At 51.2% G+C, this 18,506-nt stretch overlaps 1 protein-coding gene across 1 annotated transcript; it reads left to right on the top strand.

The window, feature by feature from the left end:
• Window positions 1–7,683: 7,683 nt before the first annotated feature.
• On the top strand, window positions 7,684–13,032 carry LOC118229371 (pentraxin-related protein PTX3-like). Its single transcript, XM_035421281.1, has 3 exons — window positions 7,684–7,978; window positions 10,005–10,535; window positions 11,807–13,032. Exons 1-3 carry the CDS (start codon window positions 7,843–7,845, stop codon window positions 12,439–12,441), a joined length of 1,302 nt encoding a protein of 433 aa, XP_035277172.1. The 5' UTR covers window positions 7,684–7,842; the 3' UTR covers window positions 12,442–13,032.
• Window positions 13,033–18,506: the final 5,474 nt, after the last annotated feature.

Here is an 18,506-nt window from a genome sequence, read left to right as displayed (position 1 = left end):
TTCTCCTCTGCGTAAAAAAGAAAATAAAAATAGCATGAGAAATGAATTGCATTATTCAATAGCTCCCCCCCCGCCCACACACAGAGGGTTTGTAATAAGAAATACGTATGTTGAAGTCGAGGTGTTTCACTGAAATCCCCTTTCTGAATCTTATCATCATCGTCAAAATATCATCTCTTATGTAATTTGAAGTACTGAAGTTGCTAAAAAAGTAGCTGTACTCAATAGTAAAACAGTAACAGTGGTAGCCTAGCGCTAATGCTGGTACAGTCATAGTGATGGAAACAAAACAGTAGCACTGTAACAGTGGTAATACTGTAGTAATATTAGTAATTAACTATATTTATATGCCGCTATTTTAAAAATAAAACATGTAACTCAACGTGCAAATAATGTTTGGGTGGTCTGGCGGGCATAAAACAGGCAGGCAGTGTCACGGTTCGTTTAAAAGCCTGTTTACACTGCGCGAGCATGGCTATACTCAAAGAGTAGCCACGGCAATAGAGGCCACATTTAAAAAGCTTATCATACATGATCAGCGCACGGTCAGATTATTATTATTATTATTTATGTATTTTTTCGTAAAAACACAGGTGAATCTTGTTTCAGTTAATATTTGCAGCTCCCTGAGGTTTATGCAATTGCTAATAGCTCCTAAACACCAAAATGGGAATCTTCATTTTCCTTTTTTGGACAGGCGGGGTGGGGGTGGGGGTGAGGGGAAGGTAGAGACTTTGGGGGAGGTGGTTGAGGTGCTTGCATGGGTCCGGTCCCAGTACCCCCCCCCCCCCCCCATCACTTCCTGTGTGGATATCAGGGCCCACAGATCCTGTTTCGGGCGGAGGATGGCGTTCATGTTGTGGAAGCTGGCTCAGTACAACAGGAAGTTTCACTCACTGTGCAACAGGACGTTTCAGTCGCTGTGCAGCTGGGAGCTGAGGAAGGATGAGGGTGGGAAAGGATTAATTCACTCATTCACTCAATCACTCATTCACTCGTTAATTAAATAATTTCTGTATCCGATCATTCCTGTATTAGATTTCAATGTGCCTTTTATAATGTGAGCTAAAAATGTACACTAGCCTTATGCGACCAGCTACGTCAACCGCAAACTCAGTCCTCTGTAGCGGCGGGGATGGGCCGTGGAGTTGTACGCTGGAAGTGTGACATATTCAATTATGCAGAACTTGAGGTAAAAAGTGCCGTGCCTGGATCCGGGGGGACACAATGGATGAAGAGACAGAACATGTCCAAAGCGTTTTTGAAAAGTTTCATTTAAAAATTTTTTAAATTTTATTAAAAAAGCGTGTTAAAGGGGAAACATGGCCAATTTCCAGTGTCAAATGCACGTTTGGCTCTTTATATTCTACATTACCATTATGATTACTAATCTAGGTACATTATGCCATGTACCTAGATTAGTAGGAAAGAAAGAAAAGAGTTAATTGACACCCTTGAGGAACTTGAATACGCTGTATATGGCAATATGAGGCAAATATCAGAATGTTTTCAAATTTCTATGATGGCATGCAAAATATGTTTTACAGCAGTTCATCTTCAAAAAAAGATTGGAAGCTAAAATAATTAATACACTTGTCTGCCTATTCTGAATTGTTGCGGTATCTTATTTTAATACATGTTCAATATACGTCCATTGCTGTATTGGTAGAAAATGTGTTTGTCCATTTGCAATTGAATAATTGCTTTTAAATCGTCAAGTTGTTTAGCTCAAATTGCCAATAAGGGAATTTCACTTTATTTAAAATAAACAGGAACATTCCCTGGGCCCTAATGGTGTCACACCACACCGCAGAAGTCGGATGTGTAGGTCCCGCCCCGTTGAGATGGAACGCGGTTTGGGGGACAAAACAAGCATGTTTACCCCACAGCCTGAACGCCTACTGAGCTCTTTTTGTGACAGGGGTCAGTAATATATGGTTTCTGCAGGGAATTGCATAGCCAGAAAAGAACTCTACTTGTCATCAGTTATATACCCAAAAAAGCCATGACTCTCTCCACTTTATTTCCTAACCCATAGCTCCCCCCTGCCCCCGCCCCTACCCCTTCCTATCCCCCCCCACCCCCACCCCACCCCACCCCACCACTCTAAAAAAAGAAACTGAACAATTTAACACTTGCAATAAAATTTCCTGTGGGACGTATCCGTTTACAGTTTGGGCCGCAGCGTTGGAGTTGCACAGCGGGCAGAAACTCAGAGGCCAGACGTCCGAATTGCCGCCACCGCCCCCACGCCCCCCCCACCCCCCTTGATTCCAGACGACGGGGGGGCGGCCCACAAACCCCTTGCGGCCGCTCGAGGTTGTTGCGGCGACGCGTTCCCACCGGTCTCGCTCTTCACGCTCGCCGCGCGAAGGAGAACCGGACCGGATCGGTCCGAACGTGTTGATGCAAAACCGCAGCTGAGAGCAAGCAGGCTTTCCCCCATTGTTGCACAACGGTCTCCTGTGTGGAGCGCTAACTGCATTGTGCTTCTCCCCTCATGCCTGGCGTTGGCTAACGGCTAGCAGATGGCGGACTTGTTTCACCTTGTACTGCTGGCTGGCTCGCTCGCGCGTTTCTCGCGCGCGTCGTACCTTTGCGCGGCGCAACCCGTGCCTCCGCTACTTTTGCGATGTACCCAATAACACAAGAAGACACACGCGCACGGGCACGCGTGTGCATCTCTGTTGGCCTACAACATATGGTTTGTAGAGTACAAATCCACTTGACATGCATTTGTATTGGCTCATATAGTTTTTGAGTACAAATTCACCGTACTAAATTTACTGTACTAAATCTGGTATAAACACTTTTTTTTTCCTTTCAAGTCTATATATGGCACAAAAAAAAAACGGAATTTTGGTGTGGGTGTGTGTGCGAATGTGTGTGTGTGTGCATGTGTTTGTGTGTGTGTGTGTCTGTGTGTGCATGTGTTTGTGTGTCTGTGTGTGTGTGTCAGTGTGTGCTTGCGTGTGTCTGTGTGTGTGCGTGGATGCGTGCGTACATGTATGTTTATGTGAGTGTGTGTGTGTTTGTCTGTGTGTGCGTGTGTCTGTGTGTGTGCGTGTGTGCTTGCGTGTGTCTGTGTGTGTGCGTGGATGCGTGCGTACATGTATGTTTATGTGTGTGTGTGTGTGTGTGTTTGTCTGAAGCAGTACTCATTAGTTATTCAGAAGAATGCACAGGTCAGGAGACAGTCGTCTGGCAGCAGGGAATGCTGGGATTTATTGCTGCTCGTATCGCTCTGCCGTGAGCGCCAGCCGCCCCTTTGAGCAGTCCGTCATTCGATCCTCGAGCCGAACTGGAGCTTGGTGCACAAGACAAACGACCTCATTGGCCCTCGTAGTGTCACATGGGCACCGCCGAGCACGCAGCAAACAGGAAGACACATCCTTTCAGTGCCGTTACCTGTCCAATGTACTCTACTCTCGAGCTGAGCAACTTCGGTTGTTCTGACCGGGATAGTCACGCCGGACCCCCCCAGATGTGGGCGAGAGGTCTGAGGTGGATTTTGGGTGTTTAATGAGAGACGGACCCCGCCCGTCAGAAACAGAGAGAGAGAGAAACGCTTTACTGCGGTTTTGGGGGGAAACTGCGCTGCGTGCGCTCCCCAGATACAGGAACCGAACGCGCGCCGTACGCACGTCTCCGCGGAGACCGCGCCCTCCCTGCATCCGTGTGATGAGCTCCGCCCCCCTTGCGGTGAACCCTTTTGAAAAGTAGATTTTTTTCGGGAGGGTGTTTTTTTTTTTTTTCTCTCCAAAAATTCTAAGTTCTCAGAGTTCTAGAACTTCATCGCTTTCGCTTGCCGTTAGCGACTGTTACATTAGCATGTTCAGTTAAGGGCGTCCCGATCTGTGGAGCAGTGCTCCTCCACCCTCCTTTGACACTGACACCGAAATGCCAGACCCCACAAGAGCCCTGAAACATGGGTGCTGAAATGATGCCGTTACATTAGTACCAGAAATTAAACTGAAAATGTGAATCTGATGCTAAAATAACTCTCAAATGGTGTGGCCACAATTACACTGACACCAAAGTGTCACTGCCATGACAAAAATGGCCACTGTCCACAACCAGATGACTAGATATTAATATGCCTATTGAATCGAATGCTTCATAACAGTGACGTGATTTTCGTGCCGTGATTATAGGTTTTTCTGGTCCAGGACACTAAATCTTTCAGTCTCAATCCTTTTCGCTAGGGTCTTGGAGACAGAGTTGAGAGAGTTGGACTGAGAAACAGATTTTATTACGTTGTAACCACAATGACGAGATCTTCAGGCACAACACAATGATTGATGTCGACTTTTCGAGACTTAAATGTAAACTATAAACCGTAAAATGTATCAACATCTTTCTTTTCCTCTCTTGTTCTTTTTTCCTCTCTCTCTCTCTTTCTCTCTCTCACACACACACACACACACACACCACGGGTACGCTGGGGGACATAGTTTAAGAGCCGCAGTTACGAATGACTTCTTTGAATTTGTGCGACTCCTAATAATTCATTCGCTCAGCAGATGCGGGCACTGGGGGACCATAGAACGTCAGGAGTTTTTGCATTTCGCACATGCCCAGTCCCCCCCCCACCCCCCAAACGCAGACATCTGGAGTTTCACACGAAGGGGGCCGCGGTTATAGACCTAATCCTAATCCACCAGGGGCTTACGCAGCTGTGCCCCGTCGGGATTCAAACCCGCAACTCGCCGGTTTCGGAGCACGGCGCTCAGGCCGCCGAGCCCCCCAGAGCGCTCGTAGATCTCGCGGCGCGGCCCGCCCCGACGGGCGCTGTGACTCGCCGTTCCGCCTCTTCCTTCGGCTCGCGGTGGGACGGTCGGTCGCGGTTCTGACTCTCCGGGTCCAGAAAAGAAAACTGGAAAATCGACCCCGCTCCCATCCGGCACGACTCGTTTGCGTGGGAAATGTCCCCCCAAAGGATCTCGCATGTTCTGCAGGGGGTTTGGGGGGGGGGGGGGGCGGGGACATTGATGCGTTTCATATTTGACGTGTTTTTGGCTGAAGAGATGCCCGTCAACCAGACCTGAGCATTTTCCGTGCAAAATTGTTCATGTCTCCTCCATTTCAGCAGGGATCTCAAAATCTCAGATCCTGGAATGCCACAGTGTCTGACACTGGTGAGTTCCATTCATCCATCCATCCATCCATCCAGCCATCCAGCCATCCAGCCATCCATCCATCCATCCATATCCATCCATCCATCCATCCATCCATCTATCCATATCCATCCATCCATCCATCCATCCATATCCATTCATCCATCCATATCCATCCATTATCTAACCCGCTTATTCTTGGTCAGAGTCGCGGGGGTGCTCAAGGCTTTCCCAGCAGGCATTGGGCGAGAGACAGGAATACACCCTGGACATGTCGCCAATCCATCGCAGGGCACACACACACACACACACACACACCGTTCACTCTCACGCCCTTACCTTTTGGGCAATTTACACTCCCCAGTTAGCTTAACCTGCATGGCTTTAAACTGTGGGAGGAAACCGGAGTACCTGGAGAAAACTTACGCGGACATCATGCAACTGTGCACAGAATGGCCCCGGCCGGGATTCAAACCCGCAGCCTCCGCGCAGTGCGGCCGCGGACTGAGAGGAGATCGGGGGGAAACCCGGAGACCCTTCGGCCGTGGGAACCCCTCGTGCGCGGGTCACGGCCCGGGGGCAAATTTTCGGAACGCTTCTCGTCTGGACAAGTCCCGTCAGAGGAAGGCCAGCACAGCTGGACGCTGCCCTTTCTTGTCCCACCCCGACCCTCACCCCCGCCGCCTCCCCTCCCCCCCCGTCTGCAGGAATGACAGGCATGCGTCTGACCCTCTCCGGCCGAGGGGGGGGGGGGGTTCCCCACAAAGTCCGGCATGTCCGCGGCGTCTGCACCCCCCCCCCCCCGCTTTGATGTCCCAGACAGGCGCGTATCGCGTCTCCTCCGTCCCCGTCCCCCCCCCGCCGTGCCGCCGAGCCGCCGGGCCTGACCCTGCCGTGCGGTCGTCTCCACGCGTCGAACCCCCCCACCCCCCACCCCCCCGCCCCCGCCTGTCTCGCCTCGACCGAAACCCCCCTCCTCCTCAGACCGTCCCGTGGCTCTCCTGACCACCTCCATGCCCTCATTCTTTCTTTTCCGATTTCCCTTCACATCAATAATGCGAGGGAACTGTGTATTCATAATGAGAGAATAGCTGCGTATTCATAATGAGAGAATAGCTGCGTATTCATAATGAGAGAAAAGCTGCGTATTCATAAAGAGAGGTTTGCTGTGTATTCACACTCGCCCTTGTTTACAGTACTTAGCGTTGGTTTGTTTAGCGAACTTTACACTTGTTGATTATAAGTGGTTTGTCCGTGCCTTCTTGGTGATGTCACGCTTGTGCTCCTGAGACTGATGTTGATGGTCTCCACTTTTGTATGGCGCTCTGGGTAAGAGCGTCTGCTAAGTGAATCCAATGTAATGGCCTATAACATCATGCAATGTAATGTAACCGTAAATGTGATGTAACAATGTAATGTGACATGACATAAGGTAGCACAATGTAACCTAATTCAGTGTAACATAATGTAACAATGTAATGTCGCACGATGTAATGTGATGTAACATAAAGTACCGTAATGCAATGTAATGTAATGTAATGTAATGTAATGGAAGTTAACATAATGTAATGCAGGCTAGAAAGAGCACAAGCAGAAACAGTGACGCTGTCCTGGGGTCCGAGGTCGGTTCCATTTCAACTTAACTTTCAATTCGGGAAATTAGTCAAAATTTCGTTCTCACTTTTCAAAACTGTCACCACATTCCGTGAGGATTCATTTCCAGAGCTGACTGAATTGCAGAGGAATGGATGCTGAATGGGGATTTGCTTTCGGGGGCGGGAACCCGAAGCCACAGACAAAGCTCTCGTAGGTCTGTAGCTCTGATCGGCAGGGTCCTCTGCTTCTCCTCTTACCTGTTCCCACTGAGTTTATTTTTACCCCTAAAGGGAGGGGGGGAGGGGGCATTCTGAAAATGCCTTCGGGTTCAGACAATGTCGTGCTGGGACATGTGTGACGACTCTTTACCCCTAACACCCCCCCCCTCCCCCCCTGCCCCATACCTCCTCTCTGTGGCAGCTTGCCAGGCCATCATCATCCTCACTCTGTGAGCAGAGCAGCCAGAGAGTGAAGGAGAACAGGGAGGGGAGGGGGGGGGGCAGTCTCATGAGGAAGTCATTACTGTTTTTCTATCTGTCAGAAAAAAAAGAAGGGGGGGGGGAACACACCAGGATACTCAGGGGAGTGGTGGGGGTGGGGGCTTGGTTGTGGGGAGAGGAGGTTAGGAAACCCAGGCGGACCCCCCCCCCTCCCCTCCCCTCCCCTCCCCTCCCCTCCCCCACTCTCTCTCTCTCTCTCTCTCTCTTTCTCCTCCTCTCTGAACCCCCCCACCCCTCCCCACCCCACGCCTCCCTGCCCCCACGTCCCCTCCCACCACCACCGACCGGCCAGGAGCAGCCCCCCCCCCCCGCCCCCCTTGTAATATTTGATTACAACACGCCTTACCTCCAGCAGAGCGTCTCTCACCGCTGGCTGCTCGGAGCGCCGCGCTTATATAGACCGCGCGGACCACTGAGCGCGCTCAGTACGCAGCCAGCGCTCGCCCTGTCAGGAGCTCGCCGAGCACGATCGTCTGCAAAGGAGAGGGGGCGGGGCAGCAGAGAGCCCAAATCAGCGGTCTCGTAGGTAGCCTGGAGGGCAAGCTTGCTCTCCCTCTCTCTCTCTCTCTTTCTGTCTCACACAGACGCGCACACACGCACACACACACACGCACACACGCACACCCAGCATGGCCCTGCCGAGGGTCCTCCTGGCCGGCTGTCTCCTCCTGTGCTGCCGGGCTGCGCTCGGGTACGAGGAGGACTACGCGGTGGCCTACGATGACTCCTACTTCAACGAGATCCCGGTGGACGGGGAACGGGAAGGTGAGCGCTCTTGCCCGTTTTTTATTTTTTTGTTCTGTACCTAACCTCACCCACCCCCCTCCCTTCCCCGTTCATCAGCCAGAAAGGGGAGACTCACCTCTTTAGGCTGCACCTCTCCCCATCCCTCCCTACCTCCCCGTAGTCTCTAATTGACTCTGTAATCTTAGGGTTGTAGCAAGGTGAGCTGTTTATCTTAGTTGACTTTGTTATTGCACTTGTGCGTACTCAACTATTGCTTGTTTTATTTGCATAGACTGCTTTGTTGCTGTTTCTGTTAATCTGTGTTAATCAGATTAACCTACAGGGTCCAAGTTAAACTATGCTGTCGTTCCCTGCACTTGGAACTGTACTTCCCTCTGGGGTTTTTAACACACTTGTTCCTGGTCTTGGTTGTACACTTTGTTGTACGTCGCTCTGGATAAGAGCGTCTGCCAAATGCCTGTAATGTAATGTGATGTAATGTAATGGGAGAAAGGAGCTAGGTGTCGCTGGGGGTTGCCCGTGGCGACCAAGCAATCGGAAATCTAACGAGGAACCAGGGCGAGCTTAATTGGAGGTGCACTCATAGTAATTCTGCATGGCACGCTGAGTAATTATAACTGTGCATAACTGCGAGGGCCTGGACGTTGACCCGCTTACATCACGCCATTAGGCGAAATGCGTGCGGGAGCCTCCACCAAAAAAAAAAAAAAAAAAACACACACACAAAAAAAATAACCCCAGCGTGGGACAGTGGGAACGGCAGGGGAGGCACGGGGGGGGGGGTCTGCCAGGAGAAACCCAAACTAACAACCCCAAGCGGGTTGGGGAGGGGGGTCCTGGGACACACGGAGGGAAGAGTAACACCCGGAGGTAAAATTCGGTGCTGCTCCAAGGTTTGAGAACGGGTCTTTTTTTTTGAAGCTTTGCGTCTGGGGAAAACCAGACTCCTGACAGAAGGGTCTTTTCTTTGTTTGAGGAGAAACAGACTTTTAAAAAAATCTTCTTCTCCTCTGCTCATCCCACATTGCCTTCCCTTTTTTACTGCATTTTCCTTGTCGGTGGCGGCAGCGTAGTTTAATGGGTAAGGAGTTGGTATCGTAACATAAAGTTCATAGGTTCGATTACAAGGACACTGCCGCTGTAGCCTTGAGAAAGGTACTTAACCTGCACTGCTTCAGCATTATATCCAGCTGTATAAATGGTTGCAATGTAAATGCTGTGTAAAAGTTGTGTAAGTTTCTCTGGATAAGAGTGTCTGCTATATATGCCTGTAATGTAATTTAATGTAATCCTTGTCACTATGGATACCACAGCCTTCTGAACCATTTAATATTCACCATTCTGTCCATGACTTATACAGACATGTGCTATCTGTATGTACGTATGCATGTATGAATGTATACACAAATGCATGTATGTGCGCACGTATGTACAGTATGCATGCATATCTGTGTGTATGTATGTATGTACAGTATGCGGGTATGAATGTATATAGTTATGTATGTATGAGTGTGTGTAGTATGTACTGTATGTATGTGTGCATGTATGTATATATGCATGTGTGCATGTATGTATGTATGTGTTTGTCATGTATGCATTTATCTTTCTTTCTCTTTGGGCATCAAAGTTGGGAGTCAATTCCATCACCATCACAATTTGGTAAAGTCAAGAAATGAATTGAAATTCACTTTATGAATGGCCGTAACATTTATGGGGATTTTATGGCTAAATCAATGTTGTGGCTGGAATTGGCCCCATGCCCTGATGAACATATACGCACTCATGCATTCATTATGTCTATTGCAGAGGACTACCCAGTCCTGCTTTTCTACCTATCCGTCCCTCTGCCTGAGAGTCTGTCCATCACCCCCGCCCCCCATGCCCCTGGTCCCCTGCCCCCACCTCCACCCCCGTACCCAGCCCTCCCCACCCCCCTGCCTCCGCACTGCCCCTGCACTGCCCCCCCTGCCTCCCTGCCCTGCCCTCGTCCCCACCCCTGGCCCCACCCCCCACACTGACGGGGGTGTCCCTCTCTGTCCCACAGCGGGCCCCACGGACACCCCCTGGCAGGCCGAGGAGGCGTCCCGCTGGGACAAGCTCTTCATCATGATGGAGGACTCCCAGATGAGGCAGAACATGCTGCTGCACTCCCTGGATACGGTCGTCGGGGCGGAGCTGCGGGCCCTGGGGGCGGAGCTGCGGCGGCAGGTCGCCGGCGGCGACGGGGCGGCCTGCGCCGGGGCGGCGGCCGCGGTGGGCGAGCGGCTCAGCGGGACGGTGGAGCGGGCGGTGGAGCGGGTTCGGGACGCCGGGGCGGAGACGGCGGCCCGTCAGGACGCCGCTCTCCAGCGCCTCCTGGAGGCCGGGCGCGACCAGGCGGCCCGGCTCCACGAGGTGGAGGGCGCCTGTCTGAAGAGGGCGGGGCCGGGACAACAGGAAGTGACCTCAGGCGTCGGCGGCGCGGAGGTGGCGCGCCTGGAGAAGATGGTGGCCGCCGTGGCGACGGACCTCCAGAGGGTCCGGGCCCAGCTGGAGGCCTCACAGCGATTGGCCCAGCAGAACTTCCTGCCCTCCGGTGAGTGCCCTCTCTCCGTTTCCACGGTAACGGCATGCTTCGTGACTCCAAACTGCAGAGGGGGGGGGAAAGGGACCCCAGGAGGTCACCCCCCACCCCCCCCCCCGGCTGTGTCCGAAACGGGTCGTGAATCTGACACCCCTCTGGCCGACAGAGGAGACTCCCGAAATCCGCAGCACCTCCGTTCCACATCAAACCCGTGGCCGGGGCCAGTAAATCACGACCCCCCCTAACCCCCTGCCCCCCCCCCGCCGTTAGGCCGTGCCGTATAGCTCTCAAAGAGCGCTTCTTTGTCCCGCTGCGCCGAACGCCGCTAGCTTTAGCTGCCGAGAAATCGGGAGGGAAGAAAAAAAAGCAAACAACCTGACGAATGCCAGAGGCCGCAGCCAGAGAGCGGAAGAGGGGTCAAAGGTCGCCCAGCAGCCCCCCCCCCCCCCCCCCTCTGGGGGTCACCGTGTCAGGCTCATTTTCGGCAGCAGCGGTGGCCGATTCTTTCGACCGGTTTGTCTGCGTACAGAGAACAACAGCGATCGTAAAAACGTGTGCCACAAACACCTTTCCACTGTGCTCCTCCTTTTTTTAGTGGCAGTGATAAAAAGGTCGATCGGGGCACTCGTGAGTCCCGTTGGTTTCGCAGTCGGGTGAAGGGACAGGAGGGTCAGAGGTCACTCGTGGTTTTACGCTCACACGCAGTAACTTCGGTCCCAGAGATGCTTTAGGAGATGGCTGTGAAACTTTACTATCTGGTGAAAAGTGTGACAAAATGATGTAGGAGCACAATAATTCATGGCAACGATTCTGTGTGTGTGGTCAAGCGTCAGTTTTAAACTGTGTTCCTTTGGCACTGGGCCTTGTATGAGTTTTAACTCCTCTCTCTCACTCTTTGTCTCTCACTCCCTCACTCTGTCTCCTCTCACTTCCTCCTGCTTTCTCTTCCTCTCTCCCTCTCCCCCTTCTCTGCCTCTCTCTCTCTCTCTGTCGCTCTCTCTCTCCCTCACCCTCTCTCTTTTTCTGTCTCTCTCCCCCACTCCCCATTTCTCTCTCACTCTCCCCCACCCCCCTCTCTCCCCCCTCCCTCTCCCCCCCCCCCCTTTTCTCTTTCTCCTGACCCCCCCTCTCTCCCCCACTCCCCATTTCTCTCTCTCCCCACCCCCCCCTCTCTCCCCCTCTCTCTCCCCCCTCCCCCTTTCTCTCTCTCTTTCCCCACCCACCCCCCTCTATCCCCCCCCTTCCCCTGTCCCCCTTTCTCTCTCTCTATCCTCCCCCCCCAGGCTGTGACACGGCCCTGCTCTTCCCCATGCGCTCGCGCTCCATCCACGCCGTGGTCAGGCCCGAGGACGATGGCCTGCCGGCGCGGTCCCTCACGGTCTGCCTGTGGGCCAAGCCGACGCAGGCGCTCAACAGGACCGTGCTCTTCTCCTACGGGACCCGCCGGAACCCGCAGGGGGCGCAGCTCCTGCTGAGTGGCGGGACGGCTCGGTTCGCCGTGGGCGGGGGGGCGGAGGGGGCGGAGGGGGCGGTGGCGGAGGCGCAGGGGGCGGCGGAGGACGGGCGCTGGGGCCACTACTGCGGGACCTGGAGCCCCGAGCAGGGCCGCGCCTCCCTGTGGGCCGACGGGCGGCTGGTCGCCACGGCGACCGGGGCGGCGGCGGCGGAGGGGGGCCACGCCCTGCCGGAGGGCGGAGTCATGCTCCTGGGCCAGGAGTGGAACCACATGCTCGCCCTCGACCCCAGGCCGGCCTTCGCCGGCAAGCTGACGGGCTTCAACGTGTGGGACCGCGTGCTGACGGCGGAGGAGATCTCCCAGCATGCACGGCTGGACGGGTCCTGCGGCGCCGGGGGCAACGTGGTGGGCTGGGGCGTTTCCAGCATCCTGCCGCGCGGGGGCGCCAAGTACGTGAACTAGCTCTGGCGCTCCGGCCGCCGCGCCACGCCCAAGAACTCCGCCTTGCAGGCCCACCCCCCCCCCCTCCGAATCGAGCGACGTCATTGGCCGAGAAAATGGGTGCTTTGTGAATGAGGATGCTTCTGCTTTTTTTCACCAACTCTATTATTTATGAATCGTAAGTGACACAGGGAACAGAGTGTTAAACCTAAGGAGCCAGTCCGCAGACTTCCCAGGAGGGTCTTACGACCATGCTATGTTCATTTTCATGTTATTTTATTTGATATGAAGTAAATATTCAACGTTTAAATTTTTTTTTTTTTTTAATTAAGTCCTGCGGCATATCTCCCACTTATTTCCACTACGCCCTTCCCTATCAGCAATGCTGCATTATATCCATTCACATTTTTTGTTTTTGTTGTGCTATTTGAATGGATTTGTTATTCATAAAGCCCTAAGAGATGTCTCCCTTACATGTACACTGAGAGGAGACCTGAGGTCCATTGCCAAACATGTACTATAGTGTAAATTATGTTTCTTTTGGAAATGAAAACGAATACATTTTTTGTACATAAATATATTTTTGTGTACTGAATAAAGGTCTGATAAGTCCACAAGTTTGTGCGGAGCTGTGATTGGCATGTGCCTGGACTTTGATGTCCTGACTGATCTATGACACACTGCGCCTTCATTATCTCTCATTCATTATCATTGCTTCTCATTTCTCTTGTCTGATGGATGTCAGGAGACATAAAGCATCGCGCAAAGAAGCAGACATTTTAAATTATTCCAAGTTTAGTGCAACAGAACAAACCCGCAGAATACGACATTAAGTTTCGTATTATGGCATAATTCCTAAGAACGTGCACGTGTTTTCAGGAATTATGCCATAATGGGCGAGTGCGATGCGCGCGGTCGTCTGCAGAGCTGCGCAGTGGACGCAGACGGTCCCAGCCAATCAGAAAAACTGAAAATTCATTCGCTGCAGCCCCTGGAATACGTCAGTCAGCGTTCAAATTAACGTTAGCGCGAGCCGTAGCGTCCCGTATATAAAGGGCAGCTTCACCTGCACGCTAAACCTTGTTCTAAATGATGTCATGTTTACATCATATTTTTAGCCCCTACCCCAAAGAAAAACGGTTGTTTTAGCTCTGGTCTGGTTTCTGGAATTACTGTGTTTTTATTTATTTATATATATATATATTTCGAAGAGCGTTGTGCTATTTATAGCCGGTCTCTTGGCTGCCTCTGGTTGGCTACATCGTTAGCGGCTCTGTGGGCGGTATACGGTCAGGTTTCATGCGTGTGATCATTAATCTGAGGGAGACGGCGGGGAGGCGGGGCCAGCTCACGTGCCCCCGCCCCCGCTGACCGCGGCTGGACCCCCGTGTGTAATTGGCTCCACATGTGCGCGAAAGACGTTTTTACGACAGAGAGGAACGCGGGCCGTTGAAACGAGGGGTGGGGGGGGGGGGGGGGGGGGGGGGGGTGGGGGGGGGGGGGGGCTTTGGGTGCTCCGGACCTGGGGTTCCTTAATGAGAAATTCAAGTCGCAGAGCTTGAAGCAGTTCATCATCATCATCATCATCATCATCATCATCATCATTGTCATCAACCTTTATTTAAGGTCATTGTGGGTGGGCCCTCAATTGCAATGATGCCAACATTACACCATAGAGAAAAAAAACCCCCAAAATAAAACAAATATATCTAAAAAAAAACAAAAAAACAAAACAAAAAAACATAAAAACAAACATAAATCAGTTGAGACAGCTGCAAACAGATATGGGAAGGTTTGTCATCATATTTCTAAAGTGGCCAAAAGGAAAAAGAGAATGGATTTTTATGTGACTAAAAGCAGTCCTTCCGAGCCCATCCTGAATCGAGGTGCTTGAAACATAAACCAGTCATGAGAGTGGGTTTGTAGACCGACAGACCAGTGTAACAGTGAAGTGATATAAAGTGATTTTCCAGAGAGGGCTTTGTAGATAAACAAATGCCAATGTCTATTTAAGTTAAACATCTTGTTTTAAAGGGAGCTTTGGCTAAGGAGTTACAGTGCACGGCGTAAAATACAAAGCAATCTCAAACACAATGCAAATCAACGACCGTTAAATTTTATTTTATGTCATACAGAGGCTTAGCTGGCATATCTAACACGCACACACACACATACACACACACGCACACACATGCACACACACAGATACACACATACACACACATACACACACACGCACACACATGCACACACACAGATACACACATACACACACAGCCCCACACACACACACACACACACACACACACACATACACGCACACACACACACACACACACACACACACATACACACATACACGCACGCACGCACGCACACACATACACGCACACATACACACACACACACACACACACACACATACACGCACACATACGCACACACACACACACACACACGCACATGCACACACATTCTACATGTCACCGCTCACGGGTTCAACAGGAAACCTGGCTCGGCAGAGCCAGCATTTGAAGCGTGCAGTTTTCCGTCAAATTCCCGTTTGGTTTTCTTTGCATTCCCGCTTGTTATTCCTTTTCTGAGTCCCTTTTCCCCAATATTTGTTTTGGGGTTGCGGTGGGAGGTGGGGGGGGGGGGGGGCGGGGGGAGGGGAGGACTAGCTGTCCATGGCTGTGTGGGGAACATTGGGGGCCACATGGGCCCAAAACCAGCTCTGATTGGTCCGTAGACACAACCTCTCCTCCAACCGTAGTCACTCCTCCCCACAGACACTTGTGGGCTGCCTCACAAATCAAAATTGAATATACTGTTAAATCTGAAACATTATTATTCAAGCAATATCAAAAACTCTAAACAGCATATCATTCATTCTCTTACAGCTTTTGGGCACCACTATAAGGTCAGATATACATCTATTGCGCATTTACTTGGCAGGTGCTCTAACACAGAACAACTCGCTGTGCAAGGCCGTCCTGTTCAGACACGCTGGAATCCATTTTCAGCAAAAAATTTGTTGCTCCGTGTCAAAAATCAGAATACAAACAGGATTGAAATCCTTAAGGTGCAGGACTTTGCTGGTGTTAGACTATGAATGAGGAAATTGAACACTAAAATGGAGGAAAGAGTAGTCCTCCCCCCACCCCCACCCCCAACCCCCTCAGGTCTTGTGAAACTGAGAAGGCCTCACAGGTCTGTGCAGGTGCGAGCCATTCTGGCACCAGCAGGTGGCCACCTGGACAGGTAACTGGAACAGTGCTGAGCAAAGAGAACGTCTCTCTCTTCAGCTCCTGCTGGGGTCCTGAGGGACAAATGTGTGTGATTTCAAGGGATTTACCGCCCCCTTGTGGTCAACAATGAGTACACATTTTTAAAAAGTTTACTATACGTATGTCTGCATGTAAAACGCAGTATACTGCAGTACAAAAAGAGGACCAAGGGAAACTGAATGAAAACGGATGACGAAGGAAGATGAAGAAGGATTAAGGGCAACAAACAACAGCAACGGCAACAACAAGAGCAACAACAACAACAACAACAACAACAACAGCAACAGCAGCAAAACAATCATTTTGATCCAGAGATATTCATCAATAATGATGTGATGTAATCTCTTTATTTCTCCCAGTTCAAACTGCCTCTCTGCAGTCTGCTTGACTGGCAGCTTGAGGTGGAATACAATCCAATATCAGAAGGTAAATCCCCTGGATTTGCTAATTAGGACAATTTATTCAGCCAGGAGGTAGGACTAATTAGTGAAATCAGCTGGCTGGATGGAAGAAACACATGGCAGGACGTTTGCTTTCTGACCCCTGGACTTTCTACCTCTGGTAGCGGCAAAAACTCATTTCGTAGGATTTGGCTCCCCTTGGAGCCAGTTTACAGAAACGCTTTGGGAAAATCTAACCCTCGGCATGCCCATTGCCCACAGCAGTGAGGTTCATTGTCCAGTAGGTGGCAGCAGCAGCAGCGTGTTAGTTTAAATGGAGATTAATACTGTCCGACTTGATGTACAGTATGAGCTTGTATCTAACTATAGATACACTGGATAATCAATCAACTGAAGAAAAAAATAAGAGGAGGGTGTCATTTGAAGATCTGAAAATCCTGCAACTCGAGCAGGATAAGCTGAGTGAAGAGCTTCTAAGACTCTTCACTGAGAGCAGCCTCAGTGGGCTGGCTGGACTTGAAGCCCTCCTTTGGGTCGAGGAGTCTGTCCTGCAGGAGCCTGAGAGGCGGTTGATTGCCGACTGTACGCTGGAGGGTTCTGGGTATAGAATGAGAGGACTGAGAGGGCTGGGTAAGTCTGTGTATCTGCTGGGCTCAGAGAAGGGGGTTCTTGAGGAGGGCAGTGACACAGGGACTGCGGCCCAAAAATGAAAGAGAGCAGTTGATTAGAGAAGAGATGGAAGGAAGGATGCCCTCCAGAAATGAACTGGTGGATGGAGGGAATAGGGTCAAGAGAAGAGAAAAGAGTGAAAAATACAAAATTCATAGTTGGGGGGGGGGGGGGGGAGGAGGACAGAGGAGAAGAGTTTGGCGCAGGCTAGATGTAGCAGATTGGATTCCAGATGGGCAAAAAAGGAGGGAAGACTTAGCAGAGGCAAGCACTGATGAGAAAGAGGTCACCAGCGAGAGGAAGATTGACAGGTCGCCCAGAGATCAGGTCTTCCTCAGCTTCCTCCTTGCCACCGGCAGTTTGGCTCTATCTGCACGTGTGCGGCCGGTTAGCCCAGAATTAAGAACAGACGGACAAGCTCACTTTTGGTTGGAGATAGGATGGAGTGAGTGGGAAGGGGAGTGTGGGGTAAGGGGGGCAGGTTTAGGGGAAATGATTCAGCAGGAGGGAGGGGTGACAGAACAGCAGAGGGGAGGGCAGTTGAGAGAGAGAGACAGTGTAGAGGACAGAGGAGTAGTTAGGGATGGCAGAAAGGCGGAAGAGGGAAGGACATGAAACGATGACCATTAACGTGATGTGGGGACACACCGGGGGGGTTAGGAGAATGGCCGCTCGTGGTGAAGGCAAGGCCCAGCTTTGGCCTTGCGGGATGAAGCCGAGAGACCTCAGGAGGGGGACTACGGCTGAAGGGGGATCCTTTGGGGGGTGGGGGGGGGGGGGGAGTCAAGGTCACCGAGGTGCCTCCTACCTCCCACAAGGCCGCCGACGGACCCTGACAGAATGTTATCATCGATTTTCCCGGGTATACCCCCTGTCCTGTTAAAGTTAATGTGCTCTGCGTTTATCGAATGCAAATAAATCACAGCGAAGAAGGCCTGTTTCTGTAGCTGTCTGAATATCACCTTCATACATCACAAGGTAGGTTCTGACTCACAGCCAGGGCGCTGCAGTCAACTCCTTGGGCATGTTACTCAACCCGTATGTTTAAATGGGCAGATTTCTACGTTAAAGCCAGGTGGGCCACTGCTGTTCTATGTTTAACCATAGGGAGGTCACATTAGGGTGTGTGTGTGTGTGCATGTGTGTGCGTGTGTGTGTGTGTGTGTGCATGTGTGTGTGTGTTGTATGATACCGTCGCCCAGTTTTCTGACATATGGCAAATGAGTATGTTGAATTGGCATGTAACTATTACATTACACTTGTGTTTGGCAGACGCTTTTTTCCAAAGCGATGCACAGTAAGTGCATACTGAAGGCCACCGGAACAAAAACGAACGCGGTTCAGATAAGCTACGATAAAGCAGCTGCTAGCCATAGCCATGAACACCAAGTCTAGTTCACGCAGTAGAGATGTGGCTCGGTCTTACGGCTATGTCAGTAAAGCTATGGCTTAGAGATAAGCAGTGAATGACTCGGGTGAGGTATGATTACAAGAGAATTGCAAGAGAGATGTGATCAAAGAACTTCAACATCAAGATCAAGATACAAGTGCTACATGAAACCGTTAGAAGATCAGGACCAGTGATACAAGTGGTGCATGAAAGAGCTTCGTGAGTGGGGGTAGTCCTGCAGAGAAGCGCACTGTGAAAGTTAGTCAAGGGCGAATCTGCAGACATGTGTTTTCATCTGGTACATCCAAAATACTATATAATAATATCCAATACTAACCA

This window comes from Anguilla anguilla, chromosome 6 (assembly GCF_013347855.1).
Source record: "Anguilla anguilla isolate fAngAng1 chromosome 6, fAngAng1.pri, whole genome shotgun sequence".
Taxonomy (NCBI): domain Eukaryota; kingdom Metazoa; phylum Chordata; class Actinopteri; order Anguilliformes; family Anguillidae; genus Anguilla; species Anguilla anguilla.
Note: the sequence above shows the minus strand (reverse complement) of the source record. Positions and strands in the feature narration are given on the sequence as shown.